Raw genomic sequence first — 19,371 nt, forward strand, 5'->3', positions numbered from 1 at the left:
CCTGTTTTTAAGCACAGCTTTGGGTTAAAGAATTGGAGCTGGGAAATCCGAGTTCGAACCCACTCTTCATGGGCTCATTCTGTGGCTGTGGTCAAGTGTGACTGTCTCCCGGCTGCAAAATGAAAATAAGAAACTTGCCACTTGGGATTTTGTGGTGGGTAGAAGGTCAATATAGTAAGGATAGTAAAGTAGTTCCTGAATTAAAAATGCTTATGAAATAATTGCAAAATGCCATGTTGTGAAGTTGCCAGAAGATGGTGCTCTAGCTTTTCTGAAACAAACTCTGGGGCAGGCATAGGCAACCCAAGGCCCGTGGGCCAGATGCGGCCCAATTGCCTTCTCAATCCGGCCCACGGACGGTCCAGGAATTGGTATGTTTTTACATGAATAGAATGTGTCCTTTTATTTAAAATGCATCTCTGGGTGATTTGTGGGGCCCGCCTGGTGTTTTCATGCGAGTAGAATGTGTCCGTTTATTTAAAATGCATCTCTGGGTTATTTGTGGGGCCTAGGAATTTGTTCATATTTTTTTTCAAAATATAGACATGGTCTGAGGGACAGTGGACTGGCCCACAGCTAAAAAGTTGCTGACCCCTGCTCTGGGGGATTGTTGCATTTGAGAGGAGTAAACGATAACTGTTCCTTCATTTTTCCTGAGGGGGTGCAAGGCAAGGGAAACTCGATGGGTGCCAGCTACCCAAATCCCTGTCTTTTGCAAATGCTTTCCTTTTTTAAAAAAAATAATATTTATTACTTTTAAATCTTACCAAAAAAAAAAGAAAAAAAGAAGAAGAAAAGGCAAAAGAAATACAATACAATACAATACAATACAATATACAATGAACAACACAACATTAACACATTAAACTAAACATAAAAAATTTAAAAACATCACACCGTTTCAATGCCCTATCTTTCATTCCCTCGTTTCATCGACCTCCTCTCACCTCCCTTTTTGTATTCCACTTCTATTAATTATTTCAGCAATTCCTTTCCCTCTTTCTCTATTTTCTGTCATATAATTAACTTAACTTATTTTAACCTTATCTTCCATTAATACCATAATACTTATTTATACTTAACTCCTTATAACATTTCTACTAAAGCCATATAATTTTCTTCCAACATTTTTCTAACACTCATTAATTTTACAATAGTTCTATAAATAAACTTTAAACTTTTTCCAATCTTCTTCCACCGTCTCTTCTCCCTGGTCACGGATTCTGCCAGTCCTTTCCGTCTATTCCATATGGTCCATCAACCTGGTGATCTTCTGTCCAAGGCTCTTAACTCTTTTCCAAGTCCCTTCTGCAGATGCCTTTGATGCCGAGGAGTAGATCTCGGGGAGGCTCCAACCTAGCAATATTTTTATTCTTTCTCGACAGGTCAGCCAAATCTCCGTTGTTAGCACTAAAGTCCAAAAGATGTTTCAGGACGTGTTTCAAAATCCCTCCAAAACTGAAAGTCCCCACAACTCTAATCTCCTCCTGGCCCAACTCCAAATCCCAAAGGTCAGTACATCCCTGCATGAGGGAATCTATCCAACTTTCCTTCTCAAATCCAAGCAGGGTTCCAATCCTCAAAATCTGACTTTCTCTAAATTCAGTCATAGAAGGCAACAACTTATATTCATCAAATTGCCTCTGTAAGACTGGGACTCTCTCCACTTGTATTACGTTAGGTTCAACAACTTTCTCCCTTGCCTTCTCAGCAATTTGCCATGTCAAAGTAGATTCCTGAAACAATTCCTGAATAGTTTCTGTATAGATGTTCACTTTTTGTCCCAAATCAGTCACATTTTGTCCCAATTTGTCAATTTTGATAGTCATCACATCCGTCTTCTTATGAAGCTGTTCCAGTGAGGCACTTATCTTGCATAATGCAATCACCAAGGCTTCCTCTGTCGACATTCTTACCAATCCAAGGTTCTCACAGTTTTTTTATCTCTGCAGCTGGTAATCCCTCCAGCTCCACTCCTGTAACAGTTTCAAAGGCTCCCTCTAGAGGGAAACAATTTCTATTTGTATCAATCCTTTTAAACACAGTTCAAGCAACAAAATTAGTTTCAATTTTCGGTTACCTTTTCTCCTTTTTAAATGCAGAAGGAAACAATGGAAACAATATATTTCTCTTATTTAGCTATCTGTCCACATACGTTTTATTCACAGTCAATGAACTTTCCCAAAACATCAGTCTTACTAGCAGCCCTTTTCCAGGTTCGAAGCGGTGGTAATTTATCTTTCTTCGCTCTCTCTCCTGCAGGCTTACATGATCCAAAATTTCCCCCCTCTTCTCCTGCTTCCAAGGGGGGGGGGTTTAATGATTTTAACCGATGGAGGTTTAATCCTTTACAGAAGACTTTCCAAGACTTTAGCTTGCAGCCTCTTTGCTTCAGTCTATTTACAAAACGGGAAGGCGGACTTCCTGTTTTAAACCTCCCCGTTTCGGTGCCAAATTAAGACATTTAAAAATCCAATTTTCCGTTCTACTCACGGGTAGTTGTTTTAAGATCAAATTGTCCACAGGAAAAAGTCAGCGCTCTCCGACAACAGCTATGCGGCTTCACTCCGTGAAAGAAGCAGTCAATTCGAAGCACCGCGCCACTCACCCCACGTCGCTCCGGATCCCCGAAACCGGGTTTCCCCGTGAGTAGGGGAGGCGCAAAAGGTGCCAGCCGAATCCCACGTTCACAGGCTTCTCCCGCCTGTGATTTTTGGTGGGTCCCTGCCTTCACCGTGGTGGCCAGACCCTAATTTCCACGAAGCAAATTCCTCCCGATCAGAGGAATTCAACCATTGCTGGAGGCGCCAACCTGGAAGTCCTCTGCAAATGCTTTCCTTCCACCACCTGCTACTGTTTCTGAAGGTTTGCCTGGATTGAAAACTCCTGGACTCCGTTGCCACAGTGCCTTGTGTGAAGCGATTGAATCCATAGGGTGAGTGCATGTATGTCAGGAATTGTGGACCTTTCTGAGCCCCTTTGCAAACCAGAGGAACTGTTTGGGGCACCACACACATCACAGCGAAGGACACCTCTCAACCTATAATAATAAATTTTAATAATTTTTAAATTTATATCCTTCCCATCTGGCTGGGTTTCCCCAGCCACTCTGGGCGGCTTACAACATATATAAAAACACAACAAAAACATCAAACATTAAAAAATGAAATATCCTATACAAGCAACAAATAAATCAATAGAAAACAATAACAACAAACAGTTTACAGTCCTGTATACCCAAATTAAAATAACCGCCAACCCCAACTAAACATTTAACCAACACCAACCCAACAAAAATGAAACAGAGGAACCAAAATTGGAACCTTTTAAAACATTTTAGCCAGTTTCCCCAACCCAAGAGCTGTTCCAGCAATGTCCCTCCGGCCTCCCAGGAGCCTCTTTTAGCTGTTCAAGGTGAGTCTGGGCCCCACCCACTAGGCCAGGTGGAAATGGGCCTTGCCACAGGGAGCGGTCTTCCTTCCAGCACTCACAGCAGCAGCAATGTCCCTCAGGCATTCTGTTGGTTACAGCAGAATGCTTATTTCCAGCCTCATATCAACAGGAGAGGAGACCTCTGGGGCCCCCAGTATGACTTAAGTTCTGTTATGTTTAGATAACGGTGGGAGAAATGGGACACGATTACTAATATAACATCCAAACCTTGATCTGCTTTATTGGGCATCTGAACACCAGAGGGACACCTCTAGCAAACCAAAAGGAAGCCGGGCCAAGAGACCGCCTTAAGAGTTGTGGGAAGATTTCTAAGCAAGGCAGGATTACGAAGGCCGGGCGGGGGGTGGGGTGAGAGAGAGGTAACCTGAGACAGGTGTATCAGATGGTGAGGAGCCCAGGCCAGGAGAACAGCAGGAGGACTCTACTAGCCCTGCCTCATTGCAGAAGAATACAAAATCGCCCTGTACAACTGAATAACACCCTTTTTATTCAGTAGGCAGGATAATACATAATGTCACTGGAGAAAGCATCAGATTTGGTTTCAAGGTGTCCTCAGCTCACCAGTGTTAATTTCTTAATGTAGGACGTCCTGTCGGCAAGCTGCATGCTTGTGCCACAAGTTCCCATCAAAATAATCCACAAGATGTGAAAAACCATCCATACAGAGCATGAGAAGCCCTCTCTCCAGCACATGAGGTGTTCTTAGTGTTCTTCAGCCAGTTTTTCTGCATAACGGGGGGTATATTCACATTACCACTTATTCCACATCCAGGGCCACCTCACTGCTAATTTTTGAAGCTGCGTTCACATGATGTCAGCCATGATGCTTATTGATCCTATAGATTCTTGATAAATACTGCTGTTTGATGCATTTTTTCCTCAAGCCACCTTCAGTCTCTGTATCCTAATGTGTTTTCTAATGTGAACATAACCCATAAGCTGCTGTGCAGATGAGCATGCAAGCGCAGAAGACATCTGAATGAATAGGCTTTCCAGGGGGGTTGTGGGGCAGGGAAACATTGTGGCTTGAAACGCAACTGGGCACATTGCGGGGGGGTGGGGGTGGGGGGGGGAGAGATGACCTTGCTGCATCTCAAGCCATTGATGTGAATATTCCCTAAAAGGACAAACACAATTTGGTTTATTAGCCTTCTCCAGTGTCCTGTTTTGTTATGCAACTTCCTATGAGTTCAGTCTTTTAAGAATTAAATGTATTATAGATAGATATGTATAATGAAAAAAAAAACAAATCAACCCATTTTCTTCAATTGCATAAATTTAAGTATCTTATGGGACGCGGGTGGTGCTGTGGATAAAACCTCAGCACCTAGGACTTGCCGATCGCATGGTCGGTGGTTCGAATCCCTGCGGCAGGGTGCGCTCCCGTCGTTCGGTCCCAGCGCCTGCCAACCTAGCAGTTCGAAAGCACCTCCGGGTGCAAGTAGATAAATAGGGACCGCTTACCAGCGGGAAGGTAAACGGCGTTCCGTGTTCTGCGCTGGCTCGCCAGATGCAGCTTGTCACACTGGCCATGTGATCCGGAAGTGTCTGCAGACAGCGCTGGCTCCCGGCCTATAGAGTGAGATGAGCGCACAACCCTAGAGTCTGGCAAGACTGGCCCGAATGGGCAGGGGTACCTTTACCTTTACCTAAGTATCTTATGTTCACCAATTTAGATCCAAATATCACCCTTGCTAAAAAAAAAAAAATCAAGGTCCAGAACCAGTACCTCCAGTTGGTGCAGGTTTTCAAAACTTTGCAACCATCTGTTAAACACGCCCCCCAACACCAACATGACCCAGTGGTCGTGCATTGTTCCCATGAAATCATGTAAAAGGACCTGCTGTTATATTATTAAACAATATTCACTGCACATCTGTAATCAGGTTCATAGCTCCATTTCATCGAAACCCCATGCATTTTGTAAAGACTTAGTGACAGAAATAATCACTATTCCACACATGCAATGTAATAACCCATGAGCTCTACATGGAGAGTCCAGCTCTTGTAAGGTGAAACTAAGAAACAGTTCAGGTTTGTTGATTTAGTACTTCAACTGCAGGTGCTGCATTCCTAGAGAAATTTCACAAAACACTTATCCAATCACTTAAACTCCTGGTTATCTCATTCTTACCTTTCCTCCCTCTACTTCCTGTTGCCTTAAGTATATTTAATTCCAGGCACATTTCCCCTTCACTTTTCTTATCACAAAGTCCAGTCTTTGGGGGAATTACACCCCAGTTTTTGAAGCTGAACCCAAGGTCCCTATTTATGGTAGGTTAAAATATAAGGAGGTTGCCACATCTTGCTCTTCCACTTCAGCCTGAGGCAAAGACAGCTGGTTTCTGTGGGGTGATAAAACCACTTCCTTTCTTCCCTGTCCAGGATCACATAGTTGCAAGGTTCAGGCCAGGGGCAGGGATTTTTGAAACAAAGGCGAGCGATGGTCTACTCTCTGCTCCCCCAATATGAAAGAGTCTATAGATTGAATGATTCAGCTAATTATTTTGAAAAGATACTATATAAGAGGACTTCCACTGGATCAGACCAAAAGCCCCTCTAGTGCAGCATCCTGTTCTCACCGTGGCCAACCAGATGAGTGCAAAGGCATTCTTCCCACTTGTGATTTCCAGCAACTCAGGGGCATATACTGACAGTGGAAGGTAGAATCCCGCTGTCATGGCTAGTAGCCATCAGTAGGTAGCCTTCTCCTCCATGGCCTAGTCTAATCCTCTTTTAAAGCCACCCAAGATGGCGGCCATTGGTTTCACTATGCATGAGGTGATGTAGTCTTTTCTTTGGTCCTTCCCAAAGCCTCCAGTATCCTTCACTCCATTCCAGTATTATGTGAGAGATCTTCCTTTCCCCACACAATACATAATTGCCTTTTAACCTAACCTGTGGTAACACAGGGTTGTGGTAGGGATTAAATGTAAGCCACCCTCAGCTCCTTGGAGGAAAATGTTGTATACAAATGCCATAAATAAATGTCTGTATTATTACTAATAAATTTAAATTCATATCCCATCCTTTCTCCTAAAGGAGCCCAGCATGGTAATGTGAGGTTAGGAATATATTGTTGCAAGCCCTGCAATTCCCGAATGGTGTGAGATTCCAGGGGTACTTAGGGTGCATGCTTCCTTCAGAAAGGAGACCATGGTGTCTTTATGATATATAGTTTATTTACACAGCAGGTGGCGCTGTGGTCTAAACCACTGAGCCTCTTGGGCTTGCTGATCAGTAGGTTGGCAGTTTGAATCCCTGGGACGGTGTAAGCTCCAGTAGTTCTGTCCAAGCTCCTGCCAACCCAGCAGTTCGAAAGCATGCCAGTGCAAATACATAAGTAGGTACTGCTGTGGCAGGAAGGTAAACGGCATTTCCGTGCGCTCTGGTTTCTGTCACGGTGTTCCATTGTGCCAGAAAGCGGTTTAGTCATGCTGACCACATCACCTGGAAAGCTGTCTGTGGACAAATGCTGGCTCCCTTGCCCTGAAAGCGAGATGAGCACCGCACTTTATAGTCATCTTTAACTGGACTTAACCACCCAGGGGTCCTTTACCTTTACCTTGCATATATATACAGGGTGAGTCTTTTTAAAGAGGCCTCATGGAACATGTGTACTCAGTATCTATGGGGCCTCTTTTAAAGGACTCACCTTGTACAATCTGAGCCTACGATGGAGGAGTTCACAGCATTAACACCCCAAGAGGGTCTCACTTCTCCCATAGCCACAGCCATGGATTCACAAACAGAAATCAAGTATTACTCTGCCTTCTCCCAGCTTGTTGCTTTGACATCTGGGCCACATCGCTGCCCTCTCAATTCTGCCTCTGTCTTTCTAGCTATCCAAGAGTTGAGGGAGGGGATGGAGTATGGGATAAATCAGGCATAGGCAAACTCAACCCTCCAGATGTTTTGGGACTACAACTCCCACCATCCCTAGCTAACAGGACCAGTGGTCAGGGATGATGGGAGTTGTAGTCCCAAAACATCTGGAGGGCTGAGTTTGCCCATGCCTGGGATAAATACACGAATTTATTAGAGGTAAAAACACCATTATGGCTCTCACTGCTGGAAGCTATAGCAGTAAAGAAAAAGAATATCGAAGAAGGGTGGACAACTTGCAGAAATTTATTAAAACAAGAAGGAGGAGAGTAACATTTTGAAATTTTAAATTGATTGTGAAATTAATGAAATGTATAAACTTGAAAAGTATAAATAAAAACTTTTTTAAAAAAACGAGTTGAGGGAGGGGCTCCACCCATCTTCCGCCTCCCACATAGCCCCTTCCTTTGCTCTTCTGACACCTGTCCAGGAGGCTAGCCTGCCTATTACAGGTATTAGAAGATTAGATTTCATCACTTGCTGGACCCAGAGATTAGAAAGGTCAGTCATACAGTTTAACACTCCCAAAACACATAGGGTTATATTTTGTCCTCTCCTGTGCATCACTCTCAATTCACCTAGTTTGCTCTGTTTCTTTCGGAGATCTTCACAGCCCCTGTCTCTGACCTTTCTAAACGTCTCCTTTCAAAGAGATCTGTGCTGTGCAAATTATCCTCAGCATCTGCAAAGCTGCTAGAGGAGCGTTTGCTTTCAATGGGTTTGGGGCTGGAGGAGGAGGAGGAGCTGGCAGTCCCACGCCCCTACGAGGACAACAGAACTGACTGGCGAGGTTGGAGGAAAGGTTTCAAGGCCGGGAGGCGAGGCAAGCCTCTGGAAACGAGCGCGATTGGGGGCGGAGCCCGCCTCGGTAATACGGAGCTCGCAATGGGAGTCGCCCATCCACATTCCCCCCGGAAACTCGCCGGGCAAGTTTGAAAGCGGCGCTCAGCCTTTCCACGAAAGCGGGGTTCCTGCTTCTGCCTGAGCCGAGCAACAGCAGCCAGAGACGCCGGACGAAGATGGGAGTGACGCTGGGCTACTGGGATATCCGTGGGGTACGTCGGGGTCCTTGGTTGTGGGGGGCAGGCTGGGGATGTGTTTTGGCCAGCAGATCTCCGGTCTTGGTACCAACACTCACGCTCTGCTTCTGGTGGGCGGGCGTCTATTCTATGAGCGCCTCGCAGGCAGACGTGCAACAGGTGCAGCTTTCCGAAGACGCATCTGCAGCGGCAGTAGAAAACTTCGCCCGTTGACTTCTGCCTGGGAGTCAAAAAATCACAGACAGGGAAACGGGCTGCCGGAGTCCGGCGAGAGGCTCAGGCTGCAACCCTCTCCCCGCTTACTAAGCCACCCAACTCGGGGAAAGACAAGGATATCCTACTATCAGGGCCGGATTTAGGTTTGATGAGGCCCAAAGCTCCTGAAGGTAATGGGGCCCTTTATATGTCCACCTGTCCTTTGCCAACAACAAATTGTCGCTGTTTTTTGTGTTGAATATATGCTATTTGGTAATTTATGGACCTAATAGGTATCTAAAGCCATTTGCACATAACAAATAGGAGCTTACACAACACAAAACACTGTTGCCGTATGTAGGTTTTATTTTATTTGTTTTTTATCTTATATTTTGGAAATGGACATCCAGTTTTTTTTGGGGGGGGGGGCAAGAGAGTGGGGCCCTAAGCTATAGCTTGTTTAGCTTATAGGTAAATCCGGCACTGAGTTATTGTTATTTATTGTATGTAAGCTGCTTTGGGATTCATTTGGGTGAAAAGCATCATAGAAATACAATCAATCAATCAATCAATCAATCAAACGTCCGGAGCTCCAGCATCTATTTAGCACGCTGAAGATCAATCGCCGCCGTCTCCAGACACCTGTGGGAGAGTCCCGGTCTGAAAGCCCGGAGAGTCGCTGCCAGCCCGTGTGGACAGCATCAGGCCCCACGCGGAGATGGCGTGACTCAGCGCCAGACCTCGAGTTCCCTGAAATTCCGGCTTTGGCGCGGGGGCGACGGGATTGCATCGTCAGCGCGTTTCCTGTGGCCGCGATTTCCCCCTTGATTTTCACGGGGAAGCTCGGAGATACGCCCCGACGGGCAAGCTGAGCAGCCAATCCCGGCGCCGAGCCGCTTCCCTCCCCTCTTACCTCTTCAATCCGGTGCCAAAAAGGGTTGGATAACAGTTGGGTGACGGTGTCATCAGCGAGAGTGAAAAGCAGTGATGGTGGTGCAGGAGGAGAAGGAGCCACTTCCATCTTGCCAAAAATTCAGCCGCCTCCCTCCGGCAGACCCGCGTCTCTGGAGTCCCAAGGAGGCAGGCTGGCCACGTCTTTTTTTTCCTTTCCCTTTCTTCCTGCGCTCTGTGCAGGTACAAAAAAGCGCATCCCAGCCCCATCCTGCTCCCTGGCCCCAGATCTTTGTTCCAGGTACCAGCTTGTCCCTGCCCGGAGAGCTCCTGGAAAAGCACTTAACATCCTAGAAAGATAGAATTGTAGAGTTGGAGGGGACCACGAGGGGTCATCTAGTCCAACCCCCTGCAGAACAGGAATCTTTTGCCGAGCGTGGGGCTTGAACCCCAACCTTGATATTAAGAGGCTCATGCTCTCCCGACTGAGCTACCCCAAGGACCTTCTGGAACAGAGTTCCTTTTCTGTAACGGTGCCTTGAATGTGGAATGCTTTCTGCATGGCAATGACATGGCAATATTTTGCAGTGCCACATTCAGCTCTCCCTTTTTGCCCAGCGCAGGTGGCGCCAGGGTGGCAGTGGGGGGGGGGGAAGGCAAGTGCCTCCCATAAGGAGCTCCCCCCACCACCACTTGACCCCCATTTCTCCTGTCATTAAAATATGCTGTATTTTTCTCTTTTTCTGGAGCAGTTGCTGTAATGCCCAGGCATTTGGGGCAATATTTTTGTTGGAGCTGCCTTCATTCTCTGCTTCTACCTTTCTCTCTTGTTTTGTTTGTTTGTTTTGTATTCTATTCATATGTTGCAGGAACAGATTTATTCACACTTTAATACACTATGCTGGAATACTCTTGATGAAAGGTGGCTAAGAAATATTTAAAATTAAGAAAAAAATGAGAAATGAAAGCTTTTGAGCTTGTGCCTATGTGTGAAAAGGAGTGGGGAGCACCCAAGCCAAGAGGGTGGGCTCCTTCCTGTCACAATAAACCATGGTTTTATGTAATGTCTGATCAGAGCCACTGACATGCAACAGGGTTTTCAGTAATGCGAGGAGGCTATTGTATAGTAATCTTGTTAGCATGTGCTATCTTCATCCGTGAAATATCAGCGGACTTGTCAGTATCCTTTGCCTTGGGCCATTGCTAGTCTGGAGCAGATGTAATTGTCTGCTTTTTCCACCACTGGTGATTATTCTGCCACTAAATATTTGTCTCTTCCTTTCTGCAGCTTGCCCATGCAATCCGACTCCTTCTGGAATACACAGGGACCGCGTTTGAGGACAAACAATATGCACCTGGAGATGGTAAGGAGCTGTCCCTTTGCAGCCAATAGTGAATCCCATCAGCAGTTAGGATTATTGGCTTATTTTATTTTATTTTATTTTATTTTATTTTATTTTATTTTATTTTATTTTATTTTATTTTATTTTATTTTATTTTATTTTATTTTATTTTATTTGCTTAGTGTCTTTGAATTATCTAAGCTGTGGGAATGGTGGAGAGCAGAGAAAACAACATCCAAGAACACTTGCAAATAGATGGCTATATCTATATTTAGTAACTTGCACCTTTTATTTGACTTTCACAAAAGAGTAAGATTAAATCCTGGTGCAGCTGATGACTCTGATTTTCAGAAGGTAGACAGCAGCTTGCGAGTTCTGGAGGCCACTTAGTGTAGTGGGATTCCTGCAAAGATGGGCTAGGAGGACCTTGATCTGAGCCAGAAAGACCTTTATGTACTCAAGTAACCTTGCACTCTCAAGATCACTTAAGGCAGGCTTCCTCAACCTTGGCCCTCCAGATGTTTTGAGACTACAATTCTCATCATCCCTGACCACTGGTCCTGCTAGCTAGGGATCATGGGAGTTGTAGGCCAGAAAACATATGGAGAGCTGAGGATGAGGAAGCCTGACTTAAGGGTTTCTGAGTATGCCTTCTGGCTTTTATACATGCAAAACGTCCTGGTGAACCTCAAGGATTCAAGGGTTGTATGTGTGTTTAATGCAGACCACATGAAATGTTTTAGTGATGCGACTTGGAATGCAACAGATGATCTCTTGCTGTTGTATGCAGTATGGGTTGTATATTGGACAGTGGCCAATTCAGCCCTGTGTTTCCACAACTAGAATGACCTTCCCCAACCTGGCACTGGCTGTTTTGGACTATGGCTCCCAGCATGAGATTACTAGGATTCATGCCTGATAACCCCCTTAGGAATGGAGCCAAAAACACAAGAGAATCTGGCTATGAAGGAGAAAACTTACTTTTCATACCTGTATTTACAGCTCCTGATTTTGATGCAAGTCAGTGGCTTAATGCGAAGGAGACGCTGGGCTTGGACTTCCCAAATGTATGTAGCAACTGTGGAAACAACCAGCAACATGTTGTTGTGCATTGATGAGGATGGTAGGGTCATTCTCCTGCTGCTCCCTCTTTGAGATGAGTGAGAGCAATCAGGCCAGAGTCCTGGGCTCTTTCTCATCTGGCTCTGCTGCACTGCTGCTTCAAGTACAGGTCGCAGCTCAGTGGAAAATGACGACGGTTTGTGAGCAGAATCTAAAGCAGTGGATTGGCTGGAGGTTGAGATCTGCAGTGCATTCCTGGCTTCTTGCTGGAGCAAAGGAAGCCAGAGGCCAGAGGGCCTTTCAAGTGTGCCTGGGGGAGAAGCCAGGCCCTGTAAATTCTGCAACCAAATTCTCATGCACATTTCTCTAGTTTATGAGGGCTATGTTCTGTTCTGAGCAACTTTCCAAGGGCCACATGCCAGTGCTGGGCAGGGCCACAGGCAAAAGTGGGTGGAGCAATGCAAATTTTACCCTTATGCCTTAGGCTAGTTTCTGCACATATTCTCTCAACCATCTCTGTGTCCAGGGCAGGATTAACCATTAAGCAAAATAAGCATGTGCTTAGGGCACCAAGTAGGGCACCACAGAAATTTTCCATTGCCAGATTTTCAACATTAGTGGTCAGAAATTGCTCAGTTGAGTGTTCGTTTTCTCAGTTGAAGATTATAAAAAATCCCAGCAGAACAACTATGCAAGAAGACAGGCTGGATGCCTTAGCTCTACCAAGTATAGAAGCAGATGTGTTCTGCAAGATTAGTTATGAGGATCTGATTAAAGACTTTGCAATTAGAAAAAGTAGGAGAAAAATTTTCAGATATAAATAAAGTGGAAGTGTAAAAAAATAAACATTATTTTCCATCTTACTGTTGGTTTTGTTTTATTTTGAAAAATATAATTTTATTTTATGGTTGTTTATTGTTATATTTTGAATTAGATATACCGTATTTTTCGCTCTATAACACGCACTCGACCATAACACGCACGTAGTTTTTAGACGAGGAAAATCCGTGGGCATGCCACCCGTAGGCATTCCCTCCATAACACGCACAGACATTTCCCCTTACTTTCTAGGAGGAAAAAAGTGAGTGTTATGGTGCAAAAAATATGGTACATGGAGGCATCAAAATCTTTTAAGCGCTTAGGGCCTCTAAAGACCTTATTCCAGCCCTGTCTCTAGTCTCCATTCAATGAAACAAGAAGCACACACCTTAAACGCCATACATTTAATGTGCAAGACTTTCCTCAAAGATTCTGTGGGACTTGGGGAACTTGAGAAAGACTGGAAGCTGCCTAGTGTCAAAAGAAAGAAGGTGCAGTGTTAAAAGAAAAGGCTAGACCAGAAAAGAAAAAGACATCCCTTATGATTTTAATTTTGGTTTTTTGGTTTTAATTTTGGTTTTTTACCACTGGGATATCCTATGCAAAATTACCACATCCATCCTTGGACAGCCCTAAGTAATTATACTACACCTAGGATACGAAAACTATCACCCAGCAGTGGTGAGTTAGAAAGCCTTTCGGTTGGTGCTGTTTCTCCTAAGTAAATGGGAAGTTGTCCATCAAGGATGAGAAGGTAATGAAGCTTTATGGGTAGCTTCATCTGCACTGGCACCATTAACCTTTCCTATCCTTTCCCTAGCTCCCTTATCTAATCGATGGTGAGACGAAGATCACACAAAGCAACGCCATCATGAGATACATTGCACGCAAGCACAAGATGTGTGAGTCTTTTTGGCACTAGTGTTTCTTTGGATGCCAGCTTAAAATTAATTAATTAATTAATTAATTAATTAAGTGACTGATAATATTCTTGCCAAATAATTGGTTAGTGGGTACGCTCTTACCTTCTGTGTATGTTGTGTTTCTACAGGTGGTGACAGTGAAGAAGAAATGGTCAGAATAGATATGCTTGAAAACCACATTATGGATCTGAGAATGGCCTTTGCCAAAGTTTGCTACAGTCCAGATTTTGTGAGTTTTGTGGTTTGCATCTGCCCCCCCTTCCCAAATTGGAACTGATCAGGAATCTAGCAGTTGTTGAGAATCGTTTGGGGATCAGTATGGTGTGTGAGTGGGTCAAAAGAGAGCACTTACGTAAGGCTGAACAAATAATTCTGCTCCTGTGGGACTGGGAGGGGAACAAAAGTCTGTAAAGTTACAACCAATAAGCAGGCATGAGAGAGAAAGGAAGTCTATAACTGGGGAGTCGGCAGTTCAAGGTTTCACAAGAGTTGAGATGGAAATCAATCTGTGTACCTAATAATTCAAGAACTTCTGGTTGCAGGAGAAACTGAAGCCTGAGTATCTGGAGCAGATACCTGGAAAACTGAAGCTGCTCTCCCAGTTTTTGGGGGACAAGAAGTGGTTTGCAGGAAAGAAGGTACATGTGCTATGTATATTTCTATAGAAACAAAGATGTCTCTCTAGTTCTAGGACTCAATTTACAATGTATTCCACTTGTAATTTTCTAGATCACCTATGTAGACTTTCTTGCATATGACATATTGGATCAGCACTGGATGTTTGAGCCAAAGTACTTTGATCAGTTCCCAAATCTGAAGGATTTCCTTAGTCGCTTTGAGGTGAGATTTACTGGGATATATGCATTGATCTCCAGTAGGAATTGTTCTTATATTGATAGCAAAGGAAATGCAATTCCTCCAGTTGCTCTTTGTCTCCCACAGCAACAACCCCGAGTGGTGCAGCAATCATTCCTTCTTCCCAGGCAACTCTGTGAACTCTGTAATACAGCTCTGTGATTGGAAACTCTCAGCACACTTAAGGGACTACAGCTCCCAGAATTCGTTGGGGGGAATTCCATGACTCTTTAAAGGGGTATCATAGCACTTTAAATGTACATTGTGCATGTGGCCTTAGTCTCAGTGCTGCCTTTGTGGAATTCAAGCAGGGAGTAGCATGGGGACAAAACCAGAATTAGTTGGCTGTGTTAGTTGCCAGGGAGTGGGGGCAGCCTGGTCAACCCCTAGGTACACCCCTACAGGCAAGCAAGAGGCATTATCAGAGTTCAAGCACACATTTCATCCAGGCAAAAACATTTCTGAAGCATTGTGGATCCTAAACAGCTATTTTCAGTTTTTCTCGAGAGTCAGGTTTAGACTCTTGCTATGTGTTGCTGTTTAATGACTATTCCCTTGCAGGCTTTGGAGAAAATTTCTGCCTACATGAAATCTGACCGTTTCATGAAGGCTCCCATCTTTTGGAGACTTGCCAAGTGGAGCTATGAAAAAGTGTAGAGGAGACTGTGAACCTTAAAGCCTCTGCAGATGGATGTTAGCATCAGTGATGGTCCCTGAGTGAATCACCATCCCTTCATGCTTTTAAACATGTATGTTATGCTGTGACCCTTAATGCAGACTGTCATTAATAAAACCTATTGGATACTGAAAAGATTGTGCTGGCTTCTTGATTTTTCTGCCCTGCAGCCAGAAAAAATTTCTCCATTTGTGTTATGCACTTTTCAATTCCCATGCTTCAAAGTTGGGTTTAAAATGCTGCCAGCAAACCAAGCTGGTAGCTACTAGTTTATCGAAAGAGCTTATTCCAAGAGCTCACAGGGCACAAAACAACCTGAATGGGGGTGGGGGGTAGAGGAGGAGGAGGGGAGGGGAGGGGGAGGGCGAGAAGAAGAAGAAGAAGAAGAAGAAGAAGAAGAAGAAGAAGAAGAAGAAGAAGAAGAAGAAGAAGAAGAAGAAGAAGAAGGTTGTCCTCTACAACATTGCCCAGTGCACTGTGCCAATAAACACCTGCCAACCAAATACATTGGCAGGAAGCATTGTGGTCTAATGCAGCAGGTTCTGTTTGCCCAATTTGTAAGTGCTAGTATGCCAATCCTTCCACTTAAGGATTTTCTAAGTGAGCAATCAGTAGTATGTTGGGTTTTTTTAATTAGTAATTTCCTTAATATTTCACCAGTCAAATTTTCAATAAAGATATGCAAAACAGCATTGTTGGAATAGGCAACAGCCTTTAATACAGTACAGTGGTACCTCGGGATGCAAACGGGATCCGTTCCGGAGCCCCGTTCGCATCCTGAATAGAACGTAAGACACGACGGTGCGTCTGTGCGTGCTGCATTTTGCCGCTTCTGCACATGCGCATGATGTCATTTTGAGCGTCTGTGCATGCGCAAGTGGCGAAATCCGGAAGTAACACGCTCTGTTACTTCTGGGTTGCCATGGAGCACAACCCGAAAGCACTCAACCTGAAGCACATTCAACCCAAGGTATGACTGTATTGAGGAGAAAAAGCCCCACAGGGGTTAATTCCCTGTGCCACTTTTTAATAATTCTGTGGGTTAAACCACAGAGCCTAGGACTTGCCGATCAGAAGGTCAGCGGTTCGAATCCCCGTGACGGGGTGAGCTCTCGTTGCTCGGTCCCTGCTCCTGCCAACCTAGCAGTTCGAAAGCACGTCAAAGTGCAAGTAGATAAATAGGTACCGCTCCAGCAGGAAGGTAAATGGCGTTTCTGTGCGCTGCTCTGGTTCGCCAGAAGTGGTTTAGTCATGCTGGCCACATGACCCGGAAGCTGTATGCCGGCTCCCTTGGCGAGATGAGCGCCACAACCCCAGAGTCGGCCACGACTAGACCTAATGGTCAGGGGTCCCTTTACCTTTACCTAGTAAGACTGAACTCTGTCCGAAGCCCTCGCTTCTGATAACTGGCTTCAGCCTGTAGCATCTGGCTGCTGTCCAGCAGAACCCTTCTGTGAGCTGTCTCTACCAACTTGGACTGTAGTCTTGAGCCCACTTACAATTGAGAAAGTCCCCTTTAACTCTGTGGGGTTTACTTCTGATGAGACATGTACAGGTTTGAGCAGTTAAGAAACTTCCCAAAGTCTCACCCAAGCATCTCATTTGACCTTTAATAAATAAATAAATAAATAAATAAATTTCACCCCGCCTCCCATCATAATGTCATATTGGAACTTTATTAAATAAATAATTACAGGCTACACTTTCATTATACATATACACACACACACACACACACACACACACACATATATACTATATATAATATAGTAAAGGTAAAGGTACCCCTGCCCGTTCGGGCCAGTCGTGTCCGACTCTGGGTTGCGCGCCCATCTCGCTTAAGAGGCCGGGGGTCAGCGCTGTCCGCAGACACTTCTGGGTCACGTGGCCAGCGTGACAAGCTGCATCCGGCGAGCCAGCGCAGCACTCGGAAACGCCGTTTACCTTCCTGCTAGTAAGCGGTCCCTATTTATCTACTTGCACCCGGGGGTGCTTTCGAACTGCTAGGTTGGCAGGCGCTGGGACCGAGCAATGGTATATGACATGGTGGTGAACGACATAAAAATATCACAGTACAATATCATGAGTTTACAAATCAAAACACTCTTCCCAGTCTGAGTTGAGAGCAAATTTTGCAGCACTCTTCAAAATTTGTTCTATTGACTGGGGGGTGGGGAACCTGCAATGGGAAGAGCTGTTCTCTGGAGCAGGTTTAATATGAGTTTGCGGGCTTATGTGCAATAATAAAGCCACTTTTAGGATTATGCGTATTTGCAGGTTTTATAAACTATAATAAAAGCCATCCCCCAAACATTGCTTCCATGTCTGCCACCTCATTAAAAATAACACTAAATAAAGGGCTCCGGCCCTTTAAAAGGCTGAGCTCGACGCCGCTGCTGCTTCCTCCCTCCCTCCTCCGAGGTGACTGCTGGCAGTGAGGCTGCGAGAAAGGGAGCTCGACGGTAGAGGAGAGGACAGCGGACAGCATGACGATGATTTTGGGCTACTGGGACATCCGAGGGGTGAGTTCCTTGCGCGGAAAGGGAGGGAGAGCCGAAAAGGCGCCCCGCCCCGCCCCGTCCCGTCCGCCTGCTGAGTCTGGGGTTCCTGCCTCGCTTTGCAGAGCCTTCCGAGGCGCTCGCTGTTCCCACCGGGGGAGTCGCGCCTGCGGGTGCCCCTTTCGCATATCGGCGCCGTCCAGGGGCCGCGGGCCCAGAGCCAGCCGATGTTTAAGCCCTGGCTGGAGAAACCTGGGCCATTGTGTGCCCTCGAGGACGAGTGGTTTCTAAGGCGAGGAGGAAGAAGCCCCTCGGGGACCTTTCCTGGAAGGAGCCCGGGTCCCTGATGGTCGCGCTGAGGAAGCGCGCTGCCGTCGAGGCGCTTTGCTGGAGATCCCCAGCGGATCCCTCGGGGCAGCGGCTGGGGAAAGGCAGACGGAGTAGGCAGGGATGTTCCAGGTGTCTGCTTCTAACTACAGTGGTACCTCAGGTTACATACGCTTCAGGTTACACACTCCACTAACCTAGAAATAGTGCTTCAGGTTAAGAACTTTGCTAAAGTGGTGCTTCAGGTTAAGAACAGTTTCAGGTTAAGAACGGACCTCCGGAATGAATTAAGTACTTAACCCGTGGTACCAGTGTGTATATGGGAGATGACGGAGGGGCACTACCCATTTGTAGAGCACAGAGACCCCTTCCTTTGTTCGCCTTACACCTCACTCAGTGCCGGATTTACATATAAGCCAAACAAGCTATAGCTTAGGGCCCCACTCTCTTGGGGGCCTCCCAAAAATTTTAAAGGGGACAAAATCTGGATGTACATTTCCAAAATATAAGAAAAAAAACAAATAAAATAAAGCCTACATACAGCAACAGTGTTTTATGTTGTGTAGGCTCCTATGATGTAGGTAATGGGCTCCGCCTGCTAGCCTGCTCCCTAAAATATCACTGGTTTGTTCATTTCTGTATATAGGATGCCTACATTCTGCATGCTACTAACATGAGTTTGACTGAACTGTGGGAGGCAGTGGATGACAGGAGTGCCTGGCGTGCTCTGGTCCATGGGGTCACAAAGAAGTCAGACACGACTAAATGATTAAACGACAACAACACATTCTGCATGGACTGGTTGCATGGCAACCTGTGCAAATGGCTTTAGATACCTATTAGGTCCATAAATTACCATATAGCATATATTCAACACAAAAAACCAGCAACAATTTGTTGCTGACAAAGGACAGGTGGACATATAAAGGGCCCCATTACCCTCAGTAGCTTAGGGCCTCATCAAACCTAAATCCGGTCCTGACCTTGCCAGGAGACAAATAACAGGCACAAGGCCACAGTTTTTAAACCTTGGGTGACAAGCTGCAGTTAATCAAAACAAGAAAAGAAAGCTTTTGATCTTGTTCCTATGCTTGAAAAAGTACACCCAGCCCCCAAACCTTGACAGTAGGCTCATTTCTGTCACCAAAAACCGTGGTTTCCTGTCATGTCTGATCACAGCCACTGACATGAAACAGGGGGTTCAGTAATGCCAGGGTGCTATTGGACAGGAACCTTCAGCTGTAAGCATCTGCTATCTTCATCTGTGAAATTTCAGAAGGATGCCAATATTTTTTGCCTTGGGCCACTGCTAGTCTGGAGCAGATGCAGTTTGCTGGCTTTTCTACCAATGGTGATTATTCTTCCACTATTCTTCCTGCAGCTCGCTGGTGCGATCCGACTCCT

The 19,371-nt window shown here is 45.4% G+C and overlaps 1 protein-coding gene across 1 annotated transcript in view; it reads left to right on the plus strand.

The window, feature by feature from the left end:
* The first annotated feature begins 8,139 nt into the window (after positions 1–8,139).
* LOC307219205 (uncharacterized protein) overlaps positions 8,140–19,371 on the plus strand; it is a 28,132-nt gene continuing 16,900 nt past the window's right edge. The window contains exons 1-4 of the mRNA XM_079982204.1: positions 8,140–8,393; positions 10,753–10,828; positions 11,810–11,874; positions 13,509–13,590. Coding sequence (XP_079838330.1) covers positions 8,358–8,393; positions 10,753–10,828; positions 11,810–11,874; positions 13,509–13,590 — 259 coding nt within the window. The 5' untranslated portion in view covers positions 8,140–8,357. The remainder of the gene's footprint in view (positions 8,394–10,752; positions 10,829–11,809; positions 11,875–13,508; positions 13,591–19,371) is intronic.

The sequence above is a fragment of the Podarcis cretensis genome (genome assembly GCF_951804945.1).
Source record: "Podarcis cretensis genome assembly, chromosome: 6".
Classification (NCBI taxonomy): Eukaryota; Metazoa; Chordata; class Lepidosauria; order Squamata; family Lacertidae; genus Podarcis; species Podarcis cretensis.